A 24,617-nucleotide genomic window follows, 5' to 3' on the forward strand; every position below is an offset into this window, starting at 1 on the left:
AATATCACTACCGCTGAAATTGTCTTAAGCTACAGAAACCATTCGAATATCAAAATGTTCAGCTCTTTCAGGAGAGGGTGATATGACTTTTCATATTTGTAATCTTTCAACTTTTTGAATTATTAAGCTTTTTGCAATTTTCTTTTGAATGGGATTTCTATGGAGAAAATCTTCAAATCCTGTTAAACTTCTTCAACTTTCAAAGCCTTCTTCTCATACTTTCAGCTACAGACACCATAGTTAGACATTTCAACTAGAAGGGTTTTCAGCAGTGCAGTTTAAATGCTTTCAAGTTTCAACATTTTTCAGACGGGTAGTCTCCCATTTCTTAATTTTCAGCAATTTTTTGACAATTAATTTCAGCTTTCAGCATTCCAACGCATTTTCAGCAGGAAATGCATTTTCTAGTTCTTCTTTTTATTATATTTCTTCCGTCCCACCTCTTCTGCTCCTTCATATTTTAAGCTACAGAAACCGTTCAACTATCAAAATGTTCAGCTCTTTAATGACATTTATGCTATGACTTTTCATATTTCTATCTCTTATGCTTTATGAATTATTAAGCTTTTTGCAATTTTTATTTTGAATGGGATTTCAATGGAGAAAATGTTCAAATCCTCTTAAACTTCTTCAACTTTCAAATCCTTCAACTTCCTCATATTTTCAGCTACAGACACCATTTCAACTTTAAAATGTTGAGAAAACCCTGATCTATTGCCACATAATTCAGCATTTTAATATCTTTTACACTTTTTGAACTGCAGCAATTTAACTTTTATGATTTTTCAGCCCTTTTCTGACTTTATAATGGATGTGTATTGCGCAGCTTAGAGTGCGTGATGTCACCGCTAGAGTGAAGAGCAGCTTGAGATTCTTGTGAAAAAAACATTTGTATTTTGCCACTGTGTCCACAATCTTTACTCTTCATGCATCATTTCTGGATGTAGAAGTAGCTAATCTTGTCCTTGTCGTAGACAAATGACTGTGGAATCCCACAGATGTACACATTTGACACAGAAGCCTGTAATTGAGAGGAAAACCAACTTTCTGCTCCATAGAGACCAATGTTAAATTTTGCTTCAAAAACATCTTCCACAGAACACGGTACCCCATTTCTAAATCGCCAGTTCAGCCACATTTTTTACACTACGGACACAATTTTTACAGGATCTGTTCTTCAACTCATCCTTCCTCTCATTTATTAATATCGGAGCAATAGGAGCTACGGTTATGGGAGTTTTGAGGATTTGTTTGAGAGGTGTTTCCCTGTTTAATCTCCATGAAAAGGCTGCAAGGACACAGGTGTTTCTGATGAAGCTCATTAGTGATGTTGATAAACACAGACTCACAGACACACATGCGCTCCTCTCTCTCTCTCTCTCTCTCTCTCTCTCTCTCTCTGTCTCATACAGTCATTCAGGTCTTAGAGCTTTTTTTACAGGACCCCCCCCCCCCCCCCCACACACCCCATTTTAAAATAAAAGCCGCACACACATGATTTAGAGATATACGTGATGCAGCTCAGCCAATCAAATATGGGTATTCTGATAAGTTTCCTGATTCGAAGGAGATAAACACACACCGCGACACAAGAGGGAGAGACGAGGAAAGACATGGCAGAGCAGGACAATAGTCATGTAAGCTGTAAATGATAAAACAGGACAATCTCCAAATGAGAAAGATTGCCAGAGAGATCAGAGTCTCAGTCTCTCTCTCTCTCTCTCGCTCTCTCTCTCTGTCTGTGTCTCTCTCTCATACAGTCATACAGTCAACTTAAATGCTTGTGATGAAGCCTGTCATTTAATAACCTGTTTGTTTATCTAACATTATGATTATGTCTCCTCTCCCCCCCCCCCCGCCCACACCCCATTTCAAAATAAAAGCCCCAAAGAGTGAATTCTAACTGAAATGCTTGTGATGAAGCCTGTCATTTAATAACCTGTTTGTGTTTATCTAACACTATGAGTCCATCTCCTCTCCCCTTCTCCCCCCCCCCACACCCCATTTTAAAATAAAAGCCCCAGAGTGAATTCTAACTGAAATGCTTGTGATGAAGCCTGTCATTTAATAACCTGTTTGTGTTAATCTAACAATATGAGTCCATCTCCTCTCCCCTTCTCCCCCCCACACCCCATTTCAAAATAAAAGCCCCACAGAGTGAAATATAACTGAAATGCTTGTGATGAAGCCTGTCATTTAATAACCTGTTTGTGTTAATCTAACAATATGAGTCCATCTCCTCTCCCCTTCTCCCCCCCACACCCCATTTCAAAATAAAAGCCCCACAGAGTGAAATATAACTGAAATGCTTGTGATGAAGCCTGTCATTTAATAACCTCTGTTTATGTGTCAAACATTATGATTATGTCTCCTCTCCCCCTCTCTCCCCCACCCATTCAAAATAAAAGCCTCATGGATTAACTGTATTTAAACATTAAGCTGAAAATTAGGCTTTTTTGTTGAAGTAATGAATGCTCTTACTAATACTGCGACAACTACTACTATTGCTGCTAATATTTCTAGTATTACTACTACTGCTGCTACTACTACTACTACTACTTCTACTACAACTTTTGCTGTTGCTACGATTACTACTGCTATTACTGCTACCATCAATATTATTACTACCACTACTGCTATTACTACCACTACTACTATTACTTATACTACAACTGCTATTCATGCTACTACCAGTACTAATACTACTACAGCTATTAGTACGACTGCTACTAGTACTACTACTACTGCTATTACTGCTACTTCAAATACTGCCATTACTATTACTACTACTACTACTTATACTACTACTGTTATATTAAATACTACGACCACTACTACAGCTATTACTACTACTACCGATACTACTACTTCTTCTAAATACTAACACTTCTACTACTAATGATACTTCTACTACAACTACAACTTCTAGTACTACTAATACTACAAATATCACTACTGCTGACATTTTTTAAGTCACAGAAACCGTTCGAATATCAAAATGTTCAGCTCTTTCAGCAGAGGGGTGCTTTGACTTTTCATATTTGTAATCTTTTAACTTTTTGAAATATTAAGCTATTTGCAATTTTCTTTTGAATGGGATCTCTATGGAGAAAATCTTCAAATCCTGTTAAACTTCTTCAACTTTCAAAGCCTTCTTCTCATACTTTCAGCTACATATGGCTTCATATTTGTAATCTTTCAACTTTTTGCAATTTTTTTTAAAATTGGATATCTATTTTCAGCAATGTTTTTGAGATTCATTTCAGCTTTTAGCATTCCAACGCATTTTCAGCAGGAAATGCATTTTCTAGTTATTATTAATAGTATGATTAAGCCCGATGGATAATATACAGTGTGCTTTGGCACAGGCAGTTTTACTGCCTTGTGCCACAAAGCCACACTGAATAAAATATGAAATTTAGGAGTGATACACTTGAGTTGAATCTGGTATGATGCTGAGATGCATCAGATCCATCATAGCAGCTGCAGCATCCAATCAATAACTGATCCAGTGAGGAGGTGTGTCGGTCACTAAAAGGCTGCTCCTCAGAGCAGAAAGAAGAGCTTTGAGACAGACGGCCTTCAAGATGACACACCAGAATTGACTTCCGGTTCAAACAAGGTACGAGGAAGTATCAAATAAGAGACTTGGGATGCACCCCCTGACTACTTCAACGGTTCCTTTTTACACAGTAGATCCTCCAAATGCAGTGGCGGGCCGTGCATTTTCTACCTGGGCCTTCTGTACCATCTTACTACAGTTGAACCACCACAGCTACGGGTTATTGTTTGTTTCGTGTAAACACCTCATATTCACATAACACTGCAATATTTGACAAGTGAAATAAAATGTTACATGAAGCTCAACACCTACAACTGCAGAGTGCAGATACATGAATACGCGCATGACGGGATGCTGCGTCATTAACGGAGAATGCATATCGTAAAATCAATGTAATTAACACAATGACAAGAACAAACTCACAAGAACCAGTCACATTTATTTACAACAAAGCATGACAAAACAATCCATCAAAACTGCGGCACTAAAACACCGCACACTCAAGAGCACGGGCCATTCAAATATTATTCACATCAGAGGGAACGATATTAACTATATAATAAAAACACTATAGACAAATTAACACAACGCTACTGCAGATGTAAAAACACAAAAGCAGTTTACTTACCAAATGCTTCTCACTATTTACAGACAAAGTCCATCCTCCTGTCTTTGTTTACAAACAGTTCAATGACGAGGTTGTACAGTACATCCCTGCGTTTTAGTTCCAGTAAGAGGTCCTTCTCGATTGCCATGGACGCCAGTGATGACAGCCGAGCCTCCCCAGTATGGTTTCTGGAATAGGTTTTGATCCGTTTTAGGGCTAAAAATGTCCGCTCAACAGAGGCAGTCGATATCAGGATCGTCACCGCCAAATATGCCAGTGCGTAAAGTTGACGCATGCTCTCCACCAGATCTTTCTGCTGAAGGAAAGCCAGTAGATCAGCAGGGCTTTTTCCTTCAAAGCCAGTCATGGCATACATTACAGTCAGTTCTGTTTTAAGCCGAGTCAGATCATCAAACAGAGTTCCATGACTCTGCGTTAGGCTGGAGAAGGCCGAATCCGGGAATTTCTTCCGATATGCCTGAAACTGCTGGGGGTCGAGGAGGGAGAGAAACATTCATTTCTCGTGGTCTTTGAACCGATTTCGTATCTGGGCAAGAATGTTGTCCAAGATATCGCTGTGGAGTTTCTGGTACCGTGCACAAATGTTTTCCTGCGCTTGGCCTCTCCGTGCGCTTGGGGCACCTGTTTCACGCACAGTGGACAAAAAAATGTTAGCAAACCATCCCTTTTCTCTCTCAATAGTGTCACAAAACTCATCCACTCTTTTCAGACAGAACTGTACGTCCAGTTTTTTGTTCTGTAGTACTCCAAACAGCACATCGAATACTCAAAAATCCCATGGAAAGTGGACAGCAAAAAACAAAACTCAAAGTTCTCCAGATGGGCTTTGTAGTGGTCAGCACAGCGCACAGATTCCTCGTCGTACTCGTCATGGTGCTCCAGAATGTGCTCAAAAAGCTCCTGCAGGGCAGCTCTCTTTTCAAACACCGTGTTGACCAGTCTGGAGCTATATTGCCACCGTGTTGGTGCCACACGAGGAAGACGCCGCTGGCAGATGTCGTCAAGCAGCTGCGTGCACTTTGGGGACCTGGAAAAATACGCAGCGAGGCCGTTGAGATGTGAAAAAAAGATTTTACATTCTCTCAGCTTTGAGACCCCTTGAGTCAGCACTAAATTCAGCTGATGGGCATAGCAGTGTATAAATAAAGCCAGAGGAGCCTTCTTTTTAACTTTAGCCTGCACTCCATTAAGTCCAGATGCCATGACCGCTGCGCCATCAAAACACTGAGCCACGACTTTGTCCAGACAATCGTGGTCCTCCAGAAATCGGATGAGAAGATCAGCAATGTCATCGGCTCTCTTGTTGCCGGTAACGTCGTCAAATCTGACAAACCTTTCCTTGACACCGGTATGTCACATAACGGACCATCAGTGCCAGCTGCGCTCTATTACTCACGTCAGTCGCTTCGTCCACCATAACAGCGACAAAGGGCGCTTGATTTATCACACGTCTGATCTCCTCTCCCATCACTTCAGCTATCGCACTGATCAGGTCGTTCTGTATTTTGCCTGATGTCCCGGTGAACACTTTGTTCGTGGAAAGGTGGTAGTGCAAGTCTGTGTCGTGCTCGGCCACAAAGGAAAGTAGCTTGACATAGTTCCACTTATTTGTGGACTCCTTACGTTCGTCGTGTCCTCTGAATGAGAGCTCCTATTTACCCAAAAAGATGACACAATCTATCAGTCTTTTCAGTATTTCCCTATTCTTCTTAACTTTTTCGTTGTGGAGCCCCGTTTCCCTGCGAACTTGTTCATTGATCTGTAGATCCACGCGAGTTTCTCCAAATGTTTTCAAGAGCACCGTAGCTTGCAAGTGTCCTGCCGTTCTAAAATCAATGTAATTAACACAATGACAAGAACAAACTCACAAGAACCAGTCACATTTATTTACAACAAAGCATGACAAAACAATCCATCAAAACTGCGGCACTAAAACACCGCACACTCAAGAGCACGGGCCATTCAAATATTATTCACATCAGAGGGAACGATATTAACTATATAATAAAAACACTATAGACAAATTAACACAACGCTACTGCAGATGTAAAAACACAAAAGCAGTTTACTTACCAAATGCTTCTCACTATTTACAGACAAAGTCCATCCTCCTGTCTTTGTTTACAAACAGTTCAATGACGAGGTTGTACAGTACATCCCTGCGTTTTAGTTCCAGTAAGAGGTCCTTCTCGATTGCCATGGACGCCAGTGATGACAGCCGAGCCTCCCCAGTATGGTTTCTGGAATAGGTTTTGATCCGTTTTAGGGCTAAAAATGTCCGCTCAACAGAGGCAGTCGATATCAGGATCGTCACCGCCAAATATGCCAGTGCGTAAAGTTGACGCATGCTCTCCACCAGATCTTTCTGCTGAAGGAAAGCCAGTAGATCAGCAGGGCTTTTTCCTTCAAAGCCAGTCATGGCATACATTACAGTCAGTTCTGTTTTAAGCCGAGTCAGATCATCAAACAGAGTTCCATGACTCTGCGTTAGGCTGGAGAAGGCCGAATCCGGGAATTTCTTCCGATATGCCTGAAACTGCTGGGGGTCGAGGAGGGAGAGAAACATTCATTTCTCGTGGTCTTTGAACCGATTTCGTACCTGGGCAAGAATGTTGTCCAAGATATCGCTGTGGAGTTTCTGGTACCGTGCACAAATGTTTTCCTGCGCTTGGCCTCTCCGTGCGCTTGGGGCACCTGTTTCACGCACAGTGGACAAAAAAATGTTAGCAAACCATCCCTTTTCTCTCTCAATAGTGTCACAAAACTCATCCACTCTTTTCAGACAGAACTGTACGTCCAGTTTTTTGTTCTGTAGTACTCCAAACAGCACATCGAATACTCAAAAATCCCATGGAAAGTGGACAGCAAAAAACAAAACTCAAAGTTCTCCAGATGGGCTTTGTAGTGGTCAGCACAGCGCACAGATTCCTCGTCGTACTCGTCATGGTGCTCCAGAATGTGCTCAAAAAGCTCCTGCAGGGCAGCTCTCTTTTCAAACACCGTGTTGACCAGTCTGGAGCTATATTGCCACCGTGTTGGTGCCACACGAGGAAGACGCCGCTGGCAGATGTCGTCAAGCAGCTGCGTGCACTTTGGGGACCTGGAAAAATACGCAGCGAGGCCGTTGAGATGTGAAAAAAAGATTTTACATTCTCTCAGCTTTGAGACCCCTTGAGTCAGCACTAAATTCAGCTGATGGGCATAGCAGTGTATAAATAAAGCCAGAGGAGCCTTCTTTTTAACTTTAGCCTGCACTCCATTAAGTCCAGATGCCATGACCGCTGCGCCATCAAAACACTGAGCCACGACTTTGTCCAGACAATCGTGGTCCTCCAGAAATCGGATGAGAAGATCAGCAATGTCATCGGCTCTCTTGTTGCCGGTAACGTCGTCAAATCTGACAAACCTTTCCTTGACACCGGTATGTCACATAACGGACCATCAGTGCCAGCTGCGCTCTATTACTCACGTCAGTCGCTTCGTCCACCATAACAGCGACAAAGGGCGCTTGATTTATCACACGTCTGATCTCCTCTCCCATCACTTCAGCTATCGCACTGATCAGGTCGTTCTGTATTTTGCCTGATGTCCCGGTGAACACTTTGTTCGTGGAAAGGTGGTAGTGCAAGTCTGTGTCGTGCTCGGCCACAAAGGAAAGTAGCTTGACATAGTTCCACTTATTTGTGGACTCCTTACGTTCGTCGTGTCCTCTGAATGAGAGCTCCTATTTACCCAAAAAGATGACACAATCTATCAGTCTTTTCAGTATTTCCCTATTCTTCTTAACTTTTTCGTTGTGGAGCCCCGTTTCCCTGCGAACTTGTTCATTGATCTGTAGATCCACGCGAGTTTCTCCAAACGTTTTCAAGAGCACCGTAGCTTGCAAGTGTCCTGCCGTTCTTTTGTGTCTTGTTGAAGCCTTGGTAAGGCGACCCAGGTTAGCAAATCCAAAATGGCTCCAAACACCAAGACGCTCAGTCGCAAATAAAAGGCATTCCCAGCAATACAATTTGCAACTCTTTTCCGATGCTGTCAGCCAGGCATAACGTTCGTAGTTGGTGGACTGAAAGTGACGCACAAATCCTTTTACTTGCTGGGTCAAGGCTGCTAGCTGCGGGGTTGGCCGTCCCTTTGTTATGATTTCCTGCTTTTCCTGAAATGTCCTCGAAGAAAGGCTTTGTCAGTAACTCCGCCACCAAAATCCATTTCTCCTCCTCTTTCAGCCATTGAGTGTTAAAAAAACACACCTAGGTAAAAAAAAAAAAGAATCTACACCAAGCAAAACTCTAAAAATGTCATAACTTCTCTTACATATGTTTCAACCTGAGCTCTTACTAAATACTAAGATCTGCTAGCTAGCATTCTGTTTGAAAAAAGTCATGCTGGCCCACTGACCAATCACGGCGCACGTTAATGCTGCGCTGCACGTTAATGCAGAGCCAGCCGTACGTTAATGCAGACGTACTTAGCAGGCTACCTCTGTGCCAATTGCACGTCAAAGAATACGCCCAACATGTCAAACTAAAGATCTGATTGGTTGAAGACTATGACAATCAACAATATCGTCCCCATATACTTTAATCTGCAAAGTCTACCTAGAGCACCTCGGGCCTCTCTCCTTACATAGAGACATAGGGGCTGAATCTGATTGGATGAAAGCTCTCGTTAAAACAAGCTGTGCTGGAAGCAGAGCAACAGAGGAACACAGGAGCTGTGCAATGAGAAAATAAGCTAATGGGAAAAAAAATTATAATACATGTGTATTTGTGAAAAATTATAAAATTATAAAATTATAAAATAGCTCTAACTTTGTGATTCTGTTTAGGCCAGCAGAGAAGGCTTAGCTGGCCCTGACGGCCCACCACTGTCCAAATGATTATGCTTCAATGTTTGAACTGACCTCTCAACACTGACCCTGGCCCTAAACCCAGACCACACTCACCAGTGGCTTTCCAGTCCAGTCGTACTGGTAGTCGAAGATGTATCCGTTTCTGTCAAAGAGGTCCGTGAAGAGTTTCCTCAGATAGTCGTAATCTGGCTTCTCAAAGAAGTCCAGCCGACGCACGTACCGCAGGTAGGTGGCCATCTCTTCTGTTACATACGCACAGGCACCGAACCCACACACGCACACATTCACACACAGACACAAGATTTGATCAACATATGCTAACCTGATCATAAATCACACTTGCGCAGAAACGCAGACTTTTTCTTTGTGGAGGTGTGTGTGAGTACAAACCTGGGAAGCTTTCACAGAGGACCTCTATGGGTGTGTCTCTCTTCGTGTCTCCTATCTTCTGATAACGTTCTTTCAGAGTGTCAGCCTAGTGAAGGAAGGGACATTTAATCGTAACAGTAATGAAGGAGAAATTAAACAAAGATGGCTGAACTGATTAACACACTGGACGGTTGGTCAACGGCCTCCTCACCTTGAGTCCCTGCCAGGGTAGGCTGCCTCGCAGGAAGTACATGAACATGTGGCCCAGAGCTTCCAGGTCATCCCGCCTGCTTTGCTCTGAAACACAGAAGCACAACAAAAGGCTTCAATTACTCTCAATCACGACATGATTTATTGAAAGTAGCTGTCAAGCCCAAGGACGTGCATAGCAGGCCTGCATACTCAAGTGGGATGAGAACGTGACAGCTCTGACACTCCCCCCTTTTATTTTAATACAAGAAATTAATAACCTACAATTTTGACCATCCATTGATGTTTTCAGCTATTTATTCAGCAAATACGTGAAACATTTTCTGGTTTCGGCCCCTTAAATTTGAGGATTTGCGGCTTTCCTTTATATTAAATAAATGACTGACTGACCTCGGTGAATGAAAAACTAATTATTTAGCCACGATAAAAAAAAGGAGAGACTAGAACGCCACTCTCAATTGACTTTTTGGGCAAAACGCCCTTCTTGAGCGTGTATGAATCCACGTCCTTGAGACAATATTAAAAAGTCTTTCCTGTTATTAATATCTACATCCAGCACCCAGTCTTTGAGGTCTAATAGTGAGTTGAGCACGTTGTGTCCATAGAATGTAAGTGGACGTAGTCGTCATGACGTCACCCATTGGTTTGTGACTAAATTAATATCATGGTGTATTGAAGAAGACTTGAAACAACAAATTCATGTTTACAAGGTTTACTGAGGTAATAAATCGAGAGAAGTAGAGTCATTTTCTCATAGACTTCTATACAACCAGAGGAGTCGCCCCCTGATGGACATTTGAAAAAATGCAAGTTTCAGACACTTCTCCATTGTCTTCACTTTTCAGACCTTGAGGTTACCGCCTGGTTGTGTCTTAATTTTGACCTCCTTTTGACCCTTTGCTAAGCCCCGCCCCCAGCTACCACACTGTCACTAACTGCTCTCTGAATGATTATCATCCATGCGATTTCAGAGAGAAGCAGACAGAAGGGTCTACAATATGTTTGAAGGATATATCCAGGATGTCTAACTGATTCAGCAGTGAAGACATGTTAAAAAGATAAAGATAGAAGCTAAAGCTACATGTCACAGTGTAAAAGTGAACCACCACATCACCTGGAGATCCAGACAGACGACAATGAAGTTAAAGAACAACACTTTTCCTCTTTATACACTGTTACAATCATTAAAAAGCAAAAGCAGCATGTGTAGCTTCTGTAGCTAGCGTACCATAGAAGTGCTAACGATAGTTAATGATGTTCTCATGTACTCTTCTAGTATTAGCTTTATATTAGCTATATATATATATATCTCCTTCCAACCTCTCCGAGTAACGAGTATCACTATCACACGTTTAACCATGATGAGCTCCAAATCCACTAAACCAGCCTGAAGATGAAGAACATCTGAAACCACTGATGAGAGTCTATGGAGCAGAGCGGGATAGATGTTGGGCCCTGGTTAGAGCTGGACGATGCTACGTTATGAATGGCCAGTCTTCATTCAAGGGACTGGATTTAGCAAAGGGTCAATTATGGAGGGGGTTTCTCACAATTATCCAATATTTTATAGATTAATCAAACAGTAATTGACATATTACTCTACAATAATAACAATAAATTAAAGCTGCGAGCAGCGATGAACGGGCCCTCGCAATCTGCAGCGTGTCGGGGGTGCCGGCGGGACTCCGGCCTGCGCGGCCGAGAACGTCCGCGACTGTCTGACGGCGTGTCCGCGAGTGAGACGGATTTAATCCCGCGTGGACCGCCTGATGCTGCAAATGATGCTTTGCAAATAGTCCGATGCTTCCTGTATCCGCTGCCTGGCGCTACAGAACACGTGCAAAACATGCATTATGTTGCTCTGTGTCAAGTGTAAACCACATGGTGTAAAAGTAATGTAAATCGGAGGAGTTTGTCACAAAACGCAGATTTCCTTTGGCCAGCAGGTGGCGCTGTGAGTATTAGTGAAAATTAGCTCGTAGACATCCTCAGGCCATGAGTGTTATCAAGCATGAGAAGTTTGGGACCCTTTGGAACAAGTCCAGCTGAGTTACATCAGACATTTCCTTTAGCCAGTAGGCTTTGCGGGTTTACTGTAGCGCCCCCTAGTGGTCGAATGCAAAACAATTCTCAGGGTATGTTACTGGATGCGATGTGCACATATGCTGAATATTTTGGGAATTTAGAACAAATGGTTGAGAAGTTATGAAAATGGCAGACTTCCAGTAGGGTTTAGAGCTTGGTCCCAAGAGACTTATGTTTAAGTCTCCATACGATACATGTGCCTACCAAGTTTCATACATGTAGCCAAAACGTAGCGCTGGGGCTGCTCTTTTGAAATATTGTAGGGGGCGCTATAGAGGCAATTGAAAACGGCCAATAAAGAAAACCATATAAACTATTTCTTCCAATGACCTGTGACACATGTACAAAGTTCCATGAGTTTTTGAGCATCCCAACCCACTAAACCATCAGCTTCCTTTTTCATGGCAAACTATGCGTCGCCACGGCAACAGCGTTCAACGAAAACTCAGAAAATTCATGATGTTGCATCATCAATGTCTTAAGGCTATCCTTACCAAATTTTAGACTCATCAGGTCACCTGGCTAGGAGGAATAATTAAAAGTATAAAATATGACATTTCCTTTAGCCAGTAGGCGGCGCTATGAATTATTGAATTTTTTTCAATTGAAGTATGTTTAGGCTTGAAGTAGCATCATGCAAAAGAAGTTTTGTGCGGATTGGATAATGTACCTTGGAGTTATAACAACTTATAAGAACTTATTTTTTCATAAACAATGAGGCAAAATGGCCGCCACGCCACGTCCAGGTTCTTTGATGAAAACTCTCGATTTTGATTATCTTTAATCACAAAGGTCTTAAGAGCATCCTGACTAAAGTAGAAGTTCATCGCTTAAAATCTGTAGGAGGAGTTCGTTAAAGTGCGAAGGCTGAAATCTGCAAAAAGTGACAAAAAGCACAACTTCGAGGTTTTACTGTAGCGCCCCCTAGTTGTTGAATGCAAAATAAATCTCAGGGTATGTTAGAGGATGCAATATGCACATATGCTGAAAATCTGGTAATTTTAGGACAAACGGTTGAGAAGTTATATGTATTGATATTAAGCCACGCCCCTAATACGTTTATTGGTACATATCTTGTAAACGAAAAGAGATATCAAAAAGCTTTTGATAACTTTTGATGAAGTAGATCCAGTAATGATCCACAGCAAATTTGGTAGTAATGGGACTAAGCATGTAGGAGGAGTTCGCAGAAATGTGTTTTACACTAAATTCAATATGGCGGAAAATCTAAGTAGGCGGAGCTTAGGGGTCTGATTGGCTTTTTTGTAGCTCTAGCTCAAGTGGACATGTGTGTCAAATTTCAAGTCAATCGGACATACTGGCCGAGGGGCGTCGCCGGTCCGACTTGTAGGGGGCGCTAGAGAGCCATTTCTTAACACAGAAAGATGCATTCTTTTTCAGATGGTTATATTCACCAGGCCTGACAAGTCTCCTAAATTTGGTGAGTTTTCATGCATGGCAAGTCCTCAAACCATGCGTACGTTTACCCAAACGGGTACAATATCAATAGGGCCTTCGCGGCCCGACGTCGGTAGCTCGGGCCCTAATAATACCCCTTACAATATCAATAGGGCCTTCGCAGGCCCGACGTTGTCGGTCGCTCGGGCCCTAATAAACCTTACAATTTCAATAGGGCCTTCGCAGGCCCGACGTTGTCGGTTGCTCGGGCCCTAATAATAACCCTTACAATTTCAATAGGGCCTTCGCAGGCCCGACGTTGTCGGTTGCTCGGGCCCTAATTAGTTGCAGCCCTTATCATTTTCTCTCTCTTTGGCCTTTGCCACTTTCTTGCCACTTGCCATGACGTGCATCAACATGTCGTCGGTGGCGGGATTTTACAGAAGAACATACATATGGGTGAATTGACGCTCATTGCACTCTGTTGGCTACAATGCCTTGAAAAGCAAATGAATTAGGTCAAACTTTGTGACACTACTTTCAGTAGATCGCTGCTGCTGCAGAAGCCAAACACGGCTAAAGTTGTATCAATGAACAAGCTAATGTTACTGTGATTGCGTTAAGAGTTGTATACGTGTGCACATGCATCATGACGAAGCAGCTCACCTTTCCCCAGATGTGTATTGATGCTCATATATCTTGCAGTTCCAGTCAGACTCTTGTGTTCTCTGTATGGGATGTGTTTCTTGGTCTCTGGGTCTATGTATTCTTTCGCCAGGCCAAAGTCTATGATGTGGATGGTGTGTTGCCGTTTGGAGCCAGGTCGGCCGACCAGGAAGTTTTCAGGCTTCACGTCTCGATAGATCAGGCTTCTGGTATGGACAAACTCCATACGGGTTATCTAAGGGAAAGGACAGAGCGAAGATGCAGAGCTAAGTAATCCAACACTAAACTAAAAGTGTTTTTGAGATTTAGAATAATAAAAAATGTTATGTGTTTACCAGTTGTATGGCTATCATAAGTACAGTCTTTAGAGAGAAGGTCCGGTCACAGAGGTCGAACAGATCTTCTAAGCTTGGTCCCAGTAGCTCCAGAACCATAGCATTGTATTTACCACATGGTCCAAAGTAAAACACCTGTGGTACGCCCTCTGGATGAACAGATAAAGGAAAGTCAGAACACATTTATGTATAAACGCCATACATTGATCAATGATATCGGTATGGGGAGGTGCCTGCGCAGAGTCCAAAAGATATTAAAAGTTAATGGCCGCCTCGACCCCTGTTGCCATCTGGCAAGGAATACAGATGTATGTGCTGCCGTACCACCAAACCACAGAGCAGCTTCTTTTCTTAGGCTGCGAAACTCCTAAATTCATCTTCCACCATAAAACTGGAATTACTGCCTCACGGTTATATGCATCGGCCAACCTGTCAAGTTCCAGTTTACATCCATGTATGTCCAAAATATCATAACTTAATCATTTTGTTTTTGTTTTGTGAGGTCACAGTGATCAATACCAAAATCTACTCAATTAATCCTTGAGTCCAGGTGGAGGTTTGCACCAGCTTTAAAGAAATTCGCCTGAGGCACTCAAGATATTACAAGAATGGTACAGAAAGTGACCTTGACCTTTGACCTTCAACATCTAATCTGTTCATTCCTGAGTCCAGGTGGACACACACGTGACTCGCCAAATAGGAGATTTCACAACACACACAAGCAACTATCTCAATGCAGGAAACAGGAAATCATAGTAATTGTAACTTCTTCAATTCCTATTGTTATGAAACCATGACTTATAAAAGTGCAGTGGATCGGTTAATCCCTAATTGCAATATTAGTAGTTTATACAACAAAAGATCCTGTATCACTACAACATTGCCACGCTAAATATCGCGATACTATGCTGTAACAATTTTGCCCCCACACAGGTGGTAAGACGTACCGGCAGCCTTCACTTTACCCGTCTCTCCTCTGTTCCGCTCTGTGTGTGTGTGTGTGTGTGTGTGTGTGTGTGTGTGTGTGTGTGTTTGTGTGTGTGTGTGTGTGTGTGGTGAAGCTCCATCACACTCGGTGAAACATGAGAGCAGAAGATATTAATGATATGGTAAAATTATTGCAGCGGTGCACAAAAATAGGGTAAACAGTGGCCATCAATTTGATTTTTCTGATACCTAGCCCTCCTCAATACTGTGCCTGATCACCTCCTGTGGAGACACACACAGAGGACTGAAGCTGCTGCTCTGCATGCTGTTGTATTCTACTCTCTGGTGCACAAGAGACCCAGGGTTCAATATCAAGTAGCAATTATTCTGGCTAGGTCAGGAGTTCCAAAGAAATTAATTTGTCAGGTTGGAAACCCATCCAGTGGTCTTGAGTTTGCTGCTGCACGAACAACACATACTGGTTTGTGTCGGCACAATGGGGGATAGCATGAACCTCCCACGTGTTACAGTGGAAAGAAAGTGTGAAATAGGAAATGGCTGCCGACATCCTCCCAAAGTCTGCATTGCATAGGGAAACAGGGATTCCAAATTGGGCAAAAACAGGGGATAATAGGCAGAAAATGAAGAGACAAAAATGGCGCTACTCTTTGAGAATTATGCTAAAAAACATAACTTAAAAAGTCTACGGACAGCCAACTTCATTATAAAATTTGCTCATATGCAAAGCTTTCAATCAAAATGCTGATTCTCACAGTAGAAAACCTCCTCACCTGAACTTCCCAGCTGTTTGTAGAAGCGATATTCTAGGTGGAGCTGTGGTGCCCGCGACTTGATAGGCTCCTATAAAAGAAGATAATGTTTAAATTAGAATCATTCTTTTGTCACACAATTCATAGTATACAATTCATAATACACCTTTTTTTCAGGGCAATCCAACCCAAATTTTAAGTTCTAAGAATATAATGGAATGAAACATTTTTCTGTCCCTTTCAAGTGCGAATCATTTTATTCTGAAATATGGATTAATAATTGTTCTTCTCTCTATTAAACATATTAAGTGTGTTGCCCTACAATACTATAAACTAGGTACAAACAATTTTACCAGTTTGATAGCCACGTATTCATTGGTATACAGGTTCTTTCCAAGTCGCAGCTCTCCAAAGTTCCCACAGCCGATCTTCTTTCCGACGCGGAAGTTTGGTCCGACCATCAGAACCCCGGAGTTGGAGCTGGCCCCCCGGCCACCTGATCGACTCCCCGTCTTCCCAGGCATCCTTTTCCCCTCCTCTGTCTCCGCCTTACCTCCACCTCCACCTCCACCACCTCCTCCTCCTCCACCTCCTCCCCCTACTCCTCGCTTGTCAAAGTCCATCAGTTTGTGGTAGCCTGGTCTCTCCACGGTTAAGCCGATTCCATGCAACCAAAACAACTACCAAAACAATTGCCTAGCAGCTCTGCTGTTAGACGTGAAGGTGGTCTAGGCTGGGCCAAAATGCAACTTAAACTGGGCAGGGTTTAGTTGAACTTGAGCTGGGGGGGCCTTAAGCTGAAGTGGGACAAATGCGAGATGAATTCAAAGAAAAGAAGTGGCTATCAAAAAGAACTGGAGCTGAGTTGGAAAAAGCTAGAACCAAGAAACCAAGAAGTGATGAGTGCTGATGAGAGTGAAAGAAAGCAAAAGCTGATGATTTTGGGGTGGGGTGGATAGATGACTAAATGAAAGAGAAATGAAAAGATGACTGGGTGAGGGGGCACCACTACCAACTAGTTTATACCCCCTTGAAGGGGGCCAGAGATGGTGATGGAGGGGAAGAGTATAATGGCCTGATCAATCACCATACGCGGCTAGCCATATGCTAACATGCTATATGAAACTGGGAAGCCACGCTAGCTTCAGGCTCAGACAAACCAGTCCACCATGACAACAGCCTGCTGTCAGCACAACACCCATGCACCCAACCTCAGAACAGACTTTGACAGCAGAAAGTGTTCAGAGGTAGAAAAGTATTTCAGAGGTTACCCTTCCTTGCATCTGATATTTAGGTACAACTAAAAACTTTAGGCGTGTGATTTATTGCCATAAGTCTTAGTTGGCTTTAGAGCATGTGATCGTGTAAATGCTGGACCTCTGTACTTGTCCACTGTCAGAACACCAGGTGAAGCTTTGGCCCCCAGGTGTTTGGAACGCGGAAGTGCCGAAATTTCAACGTACCACCTGAAAGACAGAAAAAACATGAAATGATGTTATATTTTAATACTTAATGTGTAGCACAGTACTTTGTACGTCACGACACCAGACATTTTGTAGTCGATACCAATACCAGGTAAATTATTGATACCCAATTCAATACCACAGTGAAAAAACAACATACAATCTACTGTTACATTTCAACACATAACATCATAACGTTATAATTTACCTTTGCTCAGTACAATTTTATATTGAAAAGAGCTTGAACGCATCATAATGTAACTCAATGCAACCTCCGTATGTTAGCTCCGTTATTTAGCCAAGCAACACTGTGATGCTCATTAGCTGCTAATAGCTAACAGCTAACGTTAATTGTCTCTCCTTCTGCTGATTACAACACAGATCTGTTATTCACAATGTTGACTTATCAGGGAAATGTTCTATTGTCCCCGGGACGACGGGGCGATGTTAGCCATGACTCAAACCCTGACGCCGGTACTGCCGTACTGTAGAAGAACCAGTACCAGCCTCAGGCTTCCAGAATTTTGACTTGATACCGAAGTATCAGTTTTCGTGACACCCCTAGTACTTTGAGACAACACAGAGCCATCATTGTTGGGCTTTCTGAAGTATTTCAGTTCAAAGGTAAAATGACAAATGGCTTGTATAGCCCGTAAACTGGCCTATTTAAAAGGACACCATTATGTCTACATCAGATAATGTGTAGCAACTAAAATTGCAGAAGCGCTAAAACTTCATGGAGGCAATAAGCAATTCAGGGATATTAGGGGGGGACCAGAGAGCAGGTCAACAAGTTGTGAGTGAACCGATTCCCTGACTAAATATATTTCTTGCATTCAATAAACATTTTGCATTTTAGTATGAAGGTATTTGTATTTAAAAATCTATAAGAGAACCCAAGTGACAGCATTTGACCTCCCTAAAACCAGGCCAATCTTCCACCAGGAGGACAGGACATGGTCTCTAGTGTTTCTGATTTCCTCTTCTAATAATAACACTCATCCTAGCTTCTCTCATTCCTTCCTTCTCTCCTCCCGCTTTTCCTCTGCACTCCATTTTCCTTTTACATCCAATGAATCCCTTCTCCTCTGCTCAAACCCTCGTCTTCCTCTCCCTGCTCTCCATGCTATAACCAGCTGGTAAATAGCAATGCATGTGTTTATCTGTATTTATTCTGACCTCTCTAACTATGCAGGTAGAAGATGAGACATGCATGTTCTTGCTTTATACCTCGAATATAACTTCCCAACTTCCATTATTTCTAAAAACATATCTTATTTGAGTCAACAAGTCAGATACATTACGTCAGTATTACACGCACATGCCGGGTTCTTAACTGCAGCTTTTTGTGCTGGATATACATTACACATAACTGCAGGGCGATTACTGATACTGTAATTGCTGCAGAAAAAATGGAATCCTTAACTGCTACTCAAAGTAAGAATTTGATCTACAATTGGTTGGGTCCTGTTCGCTGCCTTCTAAATGAACTTTAGAGGAGATCAATGGTCAGCGGTTAATGGACTAGTCTGCCGACCAGTAAAATTTCTTGACACTTCATGTCATCATTCACCCATTCAAACACACATTCATACACTGATGACAGAGGCTACCATGCAAGGTGCCACCTGCCCACCAGGTATATAAACTAACGGACATTCAGATGAGCCGCTCCAGCCCTGAGCCACAGCTGCCCCGTAACAAGTTAAGCATTCCTCACCTCTTATTGAGCTTCACATCATGGCTTTGCTGTTGGTTTTGTTCAGCCTCAGAATACTTTGTTGCAGGACAATTTGTTCGGAATAAATCAAATTACTGAAAATACGGTTGCTATTTTCATTCACCTTATATTTGGAGTAATTAAGATACTATGCAGTTATATGTCAGCTCAATAATGAAAAGGTAATAAAGAATAACAGTTCTATTACAGTAACCAAATAACATTTTGTAGTTTGTATTTTATCTGATACTTTACCGAATTTGAATCTAAAGTGTTATCAGGTAACGTGTCCTCGGTTTCGGGTACATTAGTGCACCTGTTGCTTTCAGTCACTGCGAGCTTCTTCATCCGTTCTCTCCCTTTACAATTTTGGTCTCTGTGCTGATTCTTAACACAGATCCATTGGCCCTTCAGATTTGAACTGTTGGATTGTGGGTATCTCAAGTGACACAAACATCAGCTTGTCCATTAGGGCTGTCACAATTGGCCAAAAATGCTAATATGCATTCTTTTTAAAAACACATGAGTTTGAACTATTAGAATATGTATATTTGTGCGTTATGTCCATAGCACCGTGTGCTAACCGGTCGTGAGCGACGCAGCACTGTTCAGCTGTTTTGAGCTGAACTTTTGTGAGACACCCTTTTTTTATTTATTCCCATTACTCGCTTTGAAAGGAAACCAGAAGTTATCTCTTAGGAGTTATATGATACCCCCTCATTGCATCTACATGAGTCAGAAGAGTCGAGGCAGACAGCCTCTCCTCTTATCACAAAACAGACCGTCAATGGGAATCTGTATTTTCTTTTTATGGAGGCAAGTTCAGGCTGTTCAACTTCACAGTAATAGTTCAGTGCCCAAGGGTTTCTTGACCACTTCTTTACTGGTGATAATAGCATGGAGGACACAGCGAGGAGGAGGAAATGTCTGAGATAGCGGACAATGTGCAGTGTGTCAAAGCATCTCCTCTGAAGTCATTAAGGGGAATAACATGACCATGTGAACCCATGCTTTTAGGTGGGGTTCTATTGTGTTCGCTGAATTTCTGCAGAATACCACAATTACAGCATACGGCATGTAATGTACCACTGTGGTCTTACAAACAACTATTACAGTCTATTCAGATATTGACGTTCTGAATTCATCAAACTGATTTTATTAGAGGCGCACCACACAGGACATTTGTAGCTAATAACAGTTGCTAAATGCATGTTAAAATAAAGGCTGATGGCGATTCCATTGTATGAAAACATTGATTCAAGCAGACTTCTGAGCTATGTGCAACAAAAACTTCACCTCATGTGCAGCTGCGTCAACTCTGACTTGACACCTGAGAACTTGAATCCGTTAATTACGTGGGAACGCTGCTCAGCTAAGTTTAACAAATAAGGAAATTTGTTTGCTCGAAATTTAGCAAACAGGTTTGTAAGACTTGCTAAAATCAGATTCCATAAAAACAAACAGCATTGTGCCCTGACTGAAGTCAGTCGGATTCCTGTAATTACATCCGCTGCAGCAGGTCAAACACTGGCTTTCTCCCCTCCCACAGAGGCCTCTGTCAGATTGAGCAACTGACAGCAAAAATCAATGCTACTGTATAGGCCATATAAGAGAATGGGTTAGGCCTGCTCAAAGCAAGAGGCAACATCACTCCCACACACTATCTTTGGCCTCAGCTAAAACAAGAACACAATCTAAAAGGCAGAGGCCTTTGTTTTGAGCTAGTTGTCTTTAGTCAAAATGGAATTACTGTACCAAAGCTGGTTGTTAAGCTGATACAAATGTTATGCTTTCACCTGTGCCTGATAGAATCTGACCTGTTTATTGCCAAGTATGTTACACATACAAGGAATTTGACTTGGTGAATGGTGCATAACAATAAACTCAGTGCAATAGTATGAGACATCATTTTAGAATAGAAAAATATTAACATTTACAATAAAATATGGTAAACAAATAACAGTACATTAAAACAAGTTTATTATTAAAGTAGCAAGTGTACAATAATATAGAAACGATGTGCAAGGGTTTGTAACGGTAGGAAATTGTCCTGGGGGTGTCAGAGTCAGAGGGGGTCCTGGGCTTTGTTGATGAGCCTAACTGCAGAAGGAAAGAAACTGTTCTTATGGCGTGAGGTCTTGGTCCTGATGGACCGCAGCCTCCTGCCAGAGGGAAGGGACTCAAACAGTCTATGTCCAGATGAGAGGGGTCACATACAATCTTTCTTGCCCCCCTCAGGGTCTTGGAGGCGAACAAGTCGTGGATGTGTGGGACGGCAGATTGCAGCCAATCATTCTCTCAGCAGAGCAAATGATACGGATATATGATATTTATATCTTTCAACAAACTCTCTAGACAAATTATTGCCAAAGTTTGAATTTCTCTACTATAGCCTCCTTTAAAATCAAACCATGCATTTAATTGGGAAATATGTTATGAAATAGCTTGGTATGAAAAACTATTTATTTTAAAGTACACATAGAATACCACTAGGAAGCCTTTAAACTTATCTTTGACCCGAGCACTTTATCCCTGCATCCCTTTCCTCACACTGATGTCTTAACATATGCTTTCAGTGTTTTTTAAGGCTTTAAAGACTTTTTAGGAATCCTTGGATACCCGAACTTCTCTGAAAATACTATACTATACACTGTAGATGGAGCATTGTGGGTTATATAGAATGCATATTACTGATTACATCTCTTGTTATTATATTAGTTTATATTCACTGGTAACTATACTGGCAAATATTCCTTGTTTAATTTTGAAAAAAATTGACGCTATATCGGTGATGACAATAGTATTTGTTAGGCACTGATATCAAGACACTAACTCTGGTATCCCATAGAGTCCTCGTCAGCAATGTTCTGGTTCCTATCTGACCACATCAAGCTGAGCAGTGAAAGCAAAGTAGTTTACCCCACCCACTAACCTGCATGCAGCCTCACACCCAATAGTATCCACTACACAGCATGTCCACGGGCTACAAACCTGACCCCAATTACCAAGCAACTGAGACAACAGATTCAACAGTTTCTCCACAAAAAGACAAATCTGACTCACAGGAACTGTTTCCAATTTAATATGCCAATTTAGAGACTTGAAATCAGAAATCTGTGCAGAGCCTCTGTACCAAATACACAATTTGCTTGGTGTATAAATTATGTTCATATGTCACAAAAAGTGAGTTTCATTCAGTAATCTATTGACAATGCAAATACACACAGCAATGAATGGTAACAAGGGGGACATACATGTGCAGGTCTATGGTTACTGTATTTACAATTAGCCTCAATTCTAGCTTTACTCTCTACGGTTTTGATTTATGAATAATTAATTGGATCCATGAAATCAAATTGACTGATACAAAACTTCCTCTGTATAATTCCTGAGAGATTAACAAAAAAAGAATGGCCCTTGGCTAAAATGTCCTTAACAGTGCTGCCCCAAATCAAAAAAACTGTATTGTGTTCTTTTCAGTCAATTTACATTTAAGACCATTCACAATTGACTCTCTATCCTTTCCTCTATGGTGACTGAATGACTACTTTTAATGCTGTCTATAAATTACCCTATATTCATTGGTGTTAAGTACGGTATTACAATTTTTGTAATGTATATTCCTGTTGAAGGTTTTCCATTTTATGCATCAATGGCCCCTTACAGTGTAACTAGCTCATGAGTGCATGTTAGTTAGGACTGATGTGTGTATCCTAATATTCAATGTGTTCTTTTCAAACTGTTCTCGGCAGACAGCACAGAGTCAGGAAACACAATCTAGCTGTACCAACATGGCCTGGTCTCACCACCCACACTCCAATGATCCACTTAGCTGCACCACCTCGTACTCGTTTCTATGAATGGCTCTAGATACCTGAGAATACCAAGTCAACCTGAGAGACTGCACAACGCGGCTTTGTTCAAGACCGTCGCAAGCTGTCACCATTTCATGTGTTTCAATGTGGAACAGAAAGGGATGAGCTATTTGAGCCAAGGAGCAGGAGTTTGCTAATGGAGCTAACGTTAGCAGATACGACTGCAGCACATTTCCTCCTCAGAGGAGCAGAGGCTGTTCAATCTGTTCACTATACGTCTGCAATCGTTACCCGACGTTGGCTGGTAGCCTATTTTGGAAAATATAATAATGTGGTGTTATTACACATCAAATAATCAATCGAGCTAGTGAACGCAGGAAGTTAGGCTGAGGCCACAGTAGTTAGTGTGAGTGTTTGGCCTCGGTGTAGCTTGACAACCTTAGCTTCATTGAAACAAATGTGAAATAGTGAATGGAGAGAATGCAATAGCAAATGAAGCGAAGTAATGTCGGAGAATACAACAACGACGATAGTAACGAGCAGCAGTGTACGCGGTAGCTTGTGAACCATATCAACAACTCGCTACCCAGCTAGCGTTCACTAGCCTCTGTGGTCGTAACGAGACGTAGTCCGATAATAGACACAAACGTTGGCTAACATGTTAGCCAACCCGCTAACTAGCCAATGTTGGCTAACGCTGAATTTCTGCCCATACATATAGTCATTCATAAACGTAGCAAACGTAAGCTAATTCAACAAATACATTTGTGCAAAGTTGAAAAAAGAGATTACGTACCTAAAGAGATTCTATTTCTGTCGCTATTCGTCTGGCTTGGAATAAACTGTTCTTATTTTCTTCGTCTCGTTTTCCTGCTCATATCTTTTTCTGTGGATGTTTGGCTAACCAGCTGAAAAGCCTCGCCAGTGACTATAGCGGAATTTGCGTAGATGAGGATGTGCACGGCACGGCAAACTGCAGGGGCGAGCGTAAACTGCTTTGAAGAATATCGACAGAAAATCTGTGTGCGCGGATGTGCGTCTGTGTGATTGTACGTGAGAGGGGGTCACGCACACTTTGATTTGTGGAGAAGAGTTGTTTTTACTTTCACCAGCTCTTACTTTTTCATACTTTCTGTGTGTGAGAGAGTTCTTTTTTTTTATTTTTATTATTGTATGCAATCTGGACAGCAGTACATTATTTACATTTCATCATATAATATAATAATAATAATAACAATAATAAAGATCACAATAAGAAGAATTATGCTAATAATAATAATAATAATAATATTTGGTTCCTAATCTTTTAGACTTGTTGAAGTCTGTTACCCAAAACATCAAGCAGATTGAAATTCCTTGTGCTCTGCAGGCCTATAGGCTACTGCAGCCTTCACTTCTTACTTGTTTCTTGTTTTGTTTTGCCTTCAGTTTGGTCTTAAGCAAGTAAATCACATGCTCTTTTGCAGTGGCATGAGGTAAAGACTTGGCCACCTAATATCGATGTGAACCAAGGCTGGATTAGTAACGGGGGCAACTGCCCCAAGGCCCCCAGGTGCCCATAAAGCCCTAGATCGCAGTGGTTTGTACTTTGATTAACTGCATCTTTTTTAGGATTTTGCACCAATATCAACTAAAGCATGTCCTGCATTATCCTAATCTTGTTACCTAATAGAGGGGCACTGTGTCACAATCTACAATAGTTTTAAGACAAACATTTTTACTGTGCTTACGAGGTGCATATTCTTTCAAAATCGTCAATGTGCCAGTTTAGGACTACTGGTTGGATCGGCATATGATGAGACTTTAAATAAAAATAAATA

General features: G+C 41.8%; 1 protein-coding gene across 6 annotated transcripts in view; it reads right to left on the bottom strand.

Annotated features, from left to right (window-relative positions):
• LOC142934927 (casein kinase I-like) overlaps positions 1–23,745 on the bottom strand; it is a 36,878-nt gene extending 13,133 nt beyond the window's left edge. For 2 of the 6 annotated variants that reach the window (XM_076079040.1, XM_076079037.1), the window contains exons 1-8: positions 23,594–23,745; positions 16,153–17,265; positions 15,821–15,890; positions 14,103–14,251; positions 13,768–14,002; positions 9,620–9,705; positions 9,430–9,514; positions 9,133–9,278 (exon numbers count right to left, since the gene is read on the bottom strand). In XM_076079040.1, the coding sequence (XP_075935155.1) occupies positions 9,133–9,278; positions 9,430–9,514; positions 9,620–9,705; positions 13,768–14,002; positions 14,103–14,251; positions 15,821–15,890; positions 16,153–16,422 (1,041 nt within the window). In that variant the 5' untranslated portion in view covers positions 16,423–17,265; positions 23,594–23,745. Of the gene's footprint in view, positions 1–3,981; positions 8,438–9,132; positions 9,282–9,429; positions 9,515–9,619; positions 9,706–13,767; positions 14,003–14,102; positions 14,252–15,820; positions 15,891–16,152; positions 17,266–23,593 lie in introns of those variants that run through there. The other 4 variants (XM_076079039.1, XM_076079036.1, XM_076079041.1 and 1 more) reach the window with 3 other exon arrangements.
• Positions 23,746–24,617: the final 872 nt, after the last annotated feature.

This window comes from Anarhichas minor, unplaced genomic scaffold (assembly GCF_050575085.1).
Source record: "Anarhichas minor isolate MPS153535 unplaced genomic scaffold, ASM5057508v1 ptg000006l, whole genome shotgun sequence".
NCBI classification, from domain to species: domain Eukaryota; kingdom Metazoa; phylum Chordata; class Actinopteri; order Perciformes; family Anarhichadidae; genus Anarhichas; species Anarhichas minor.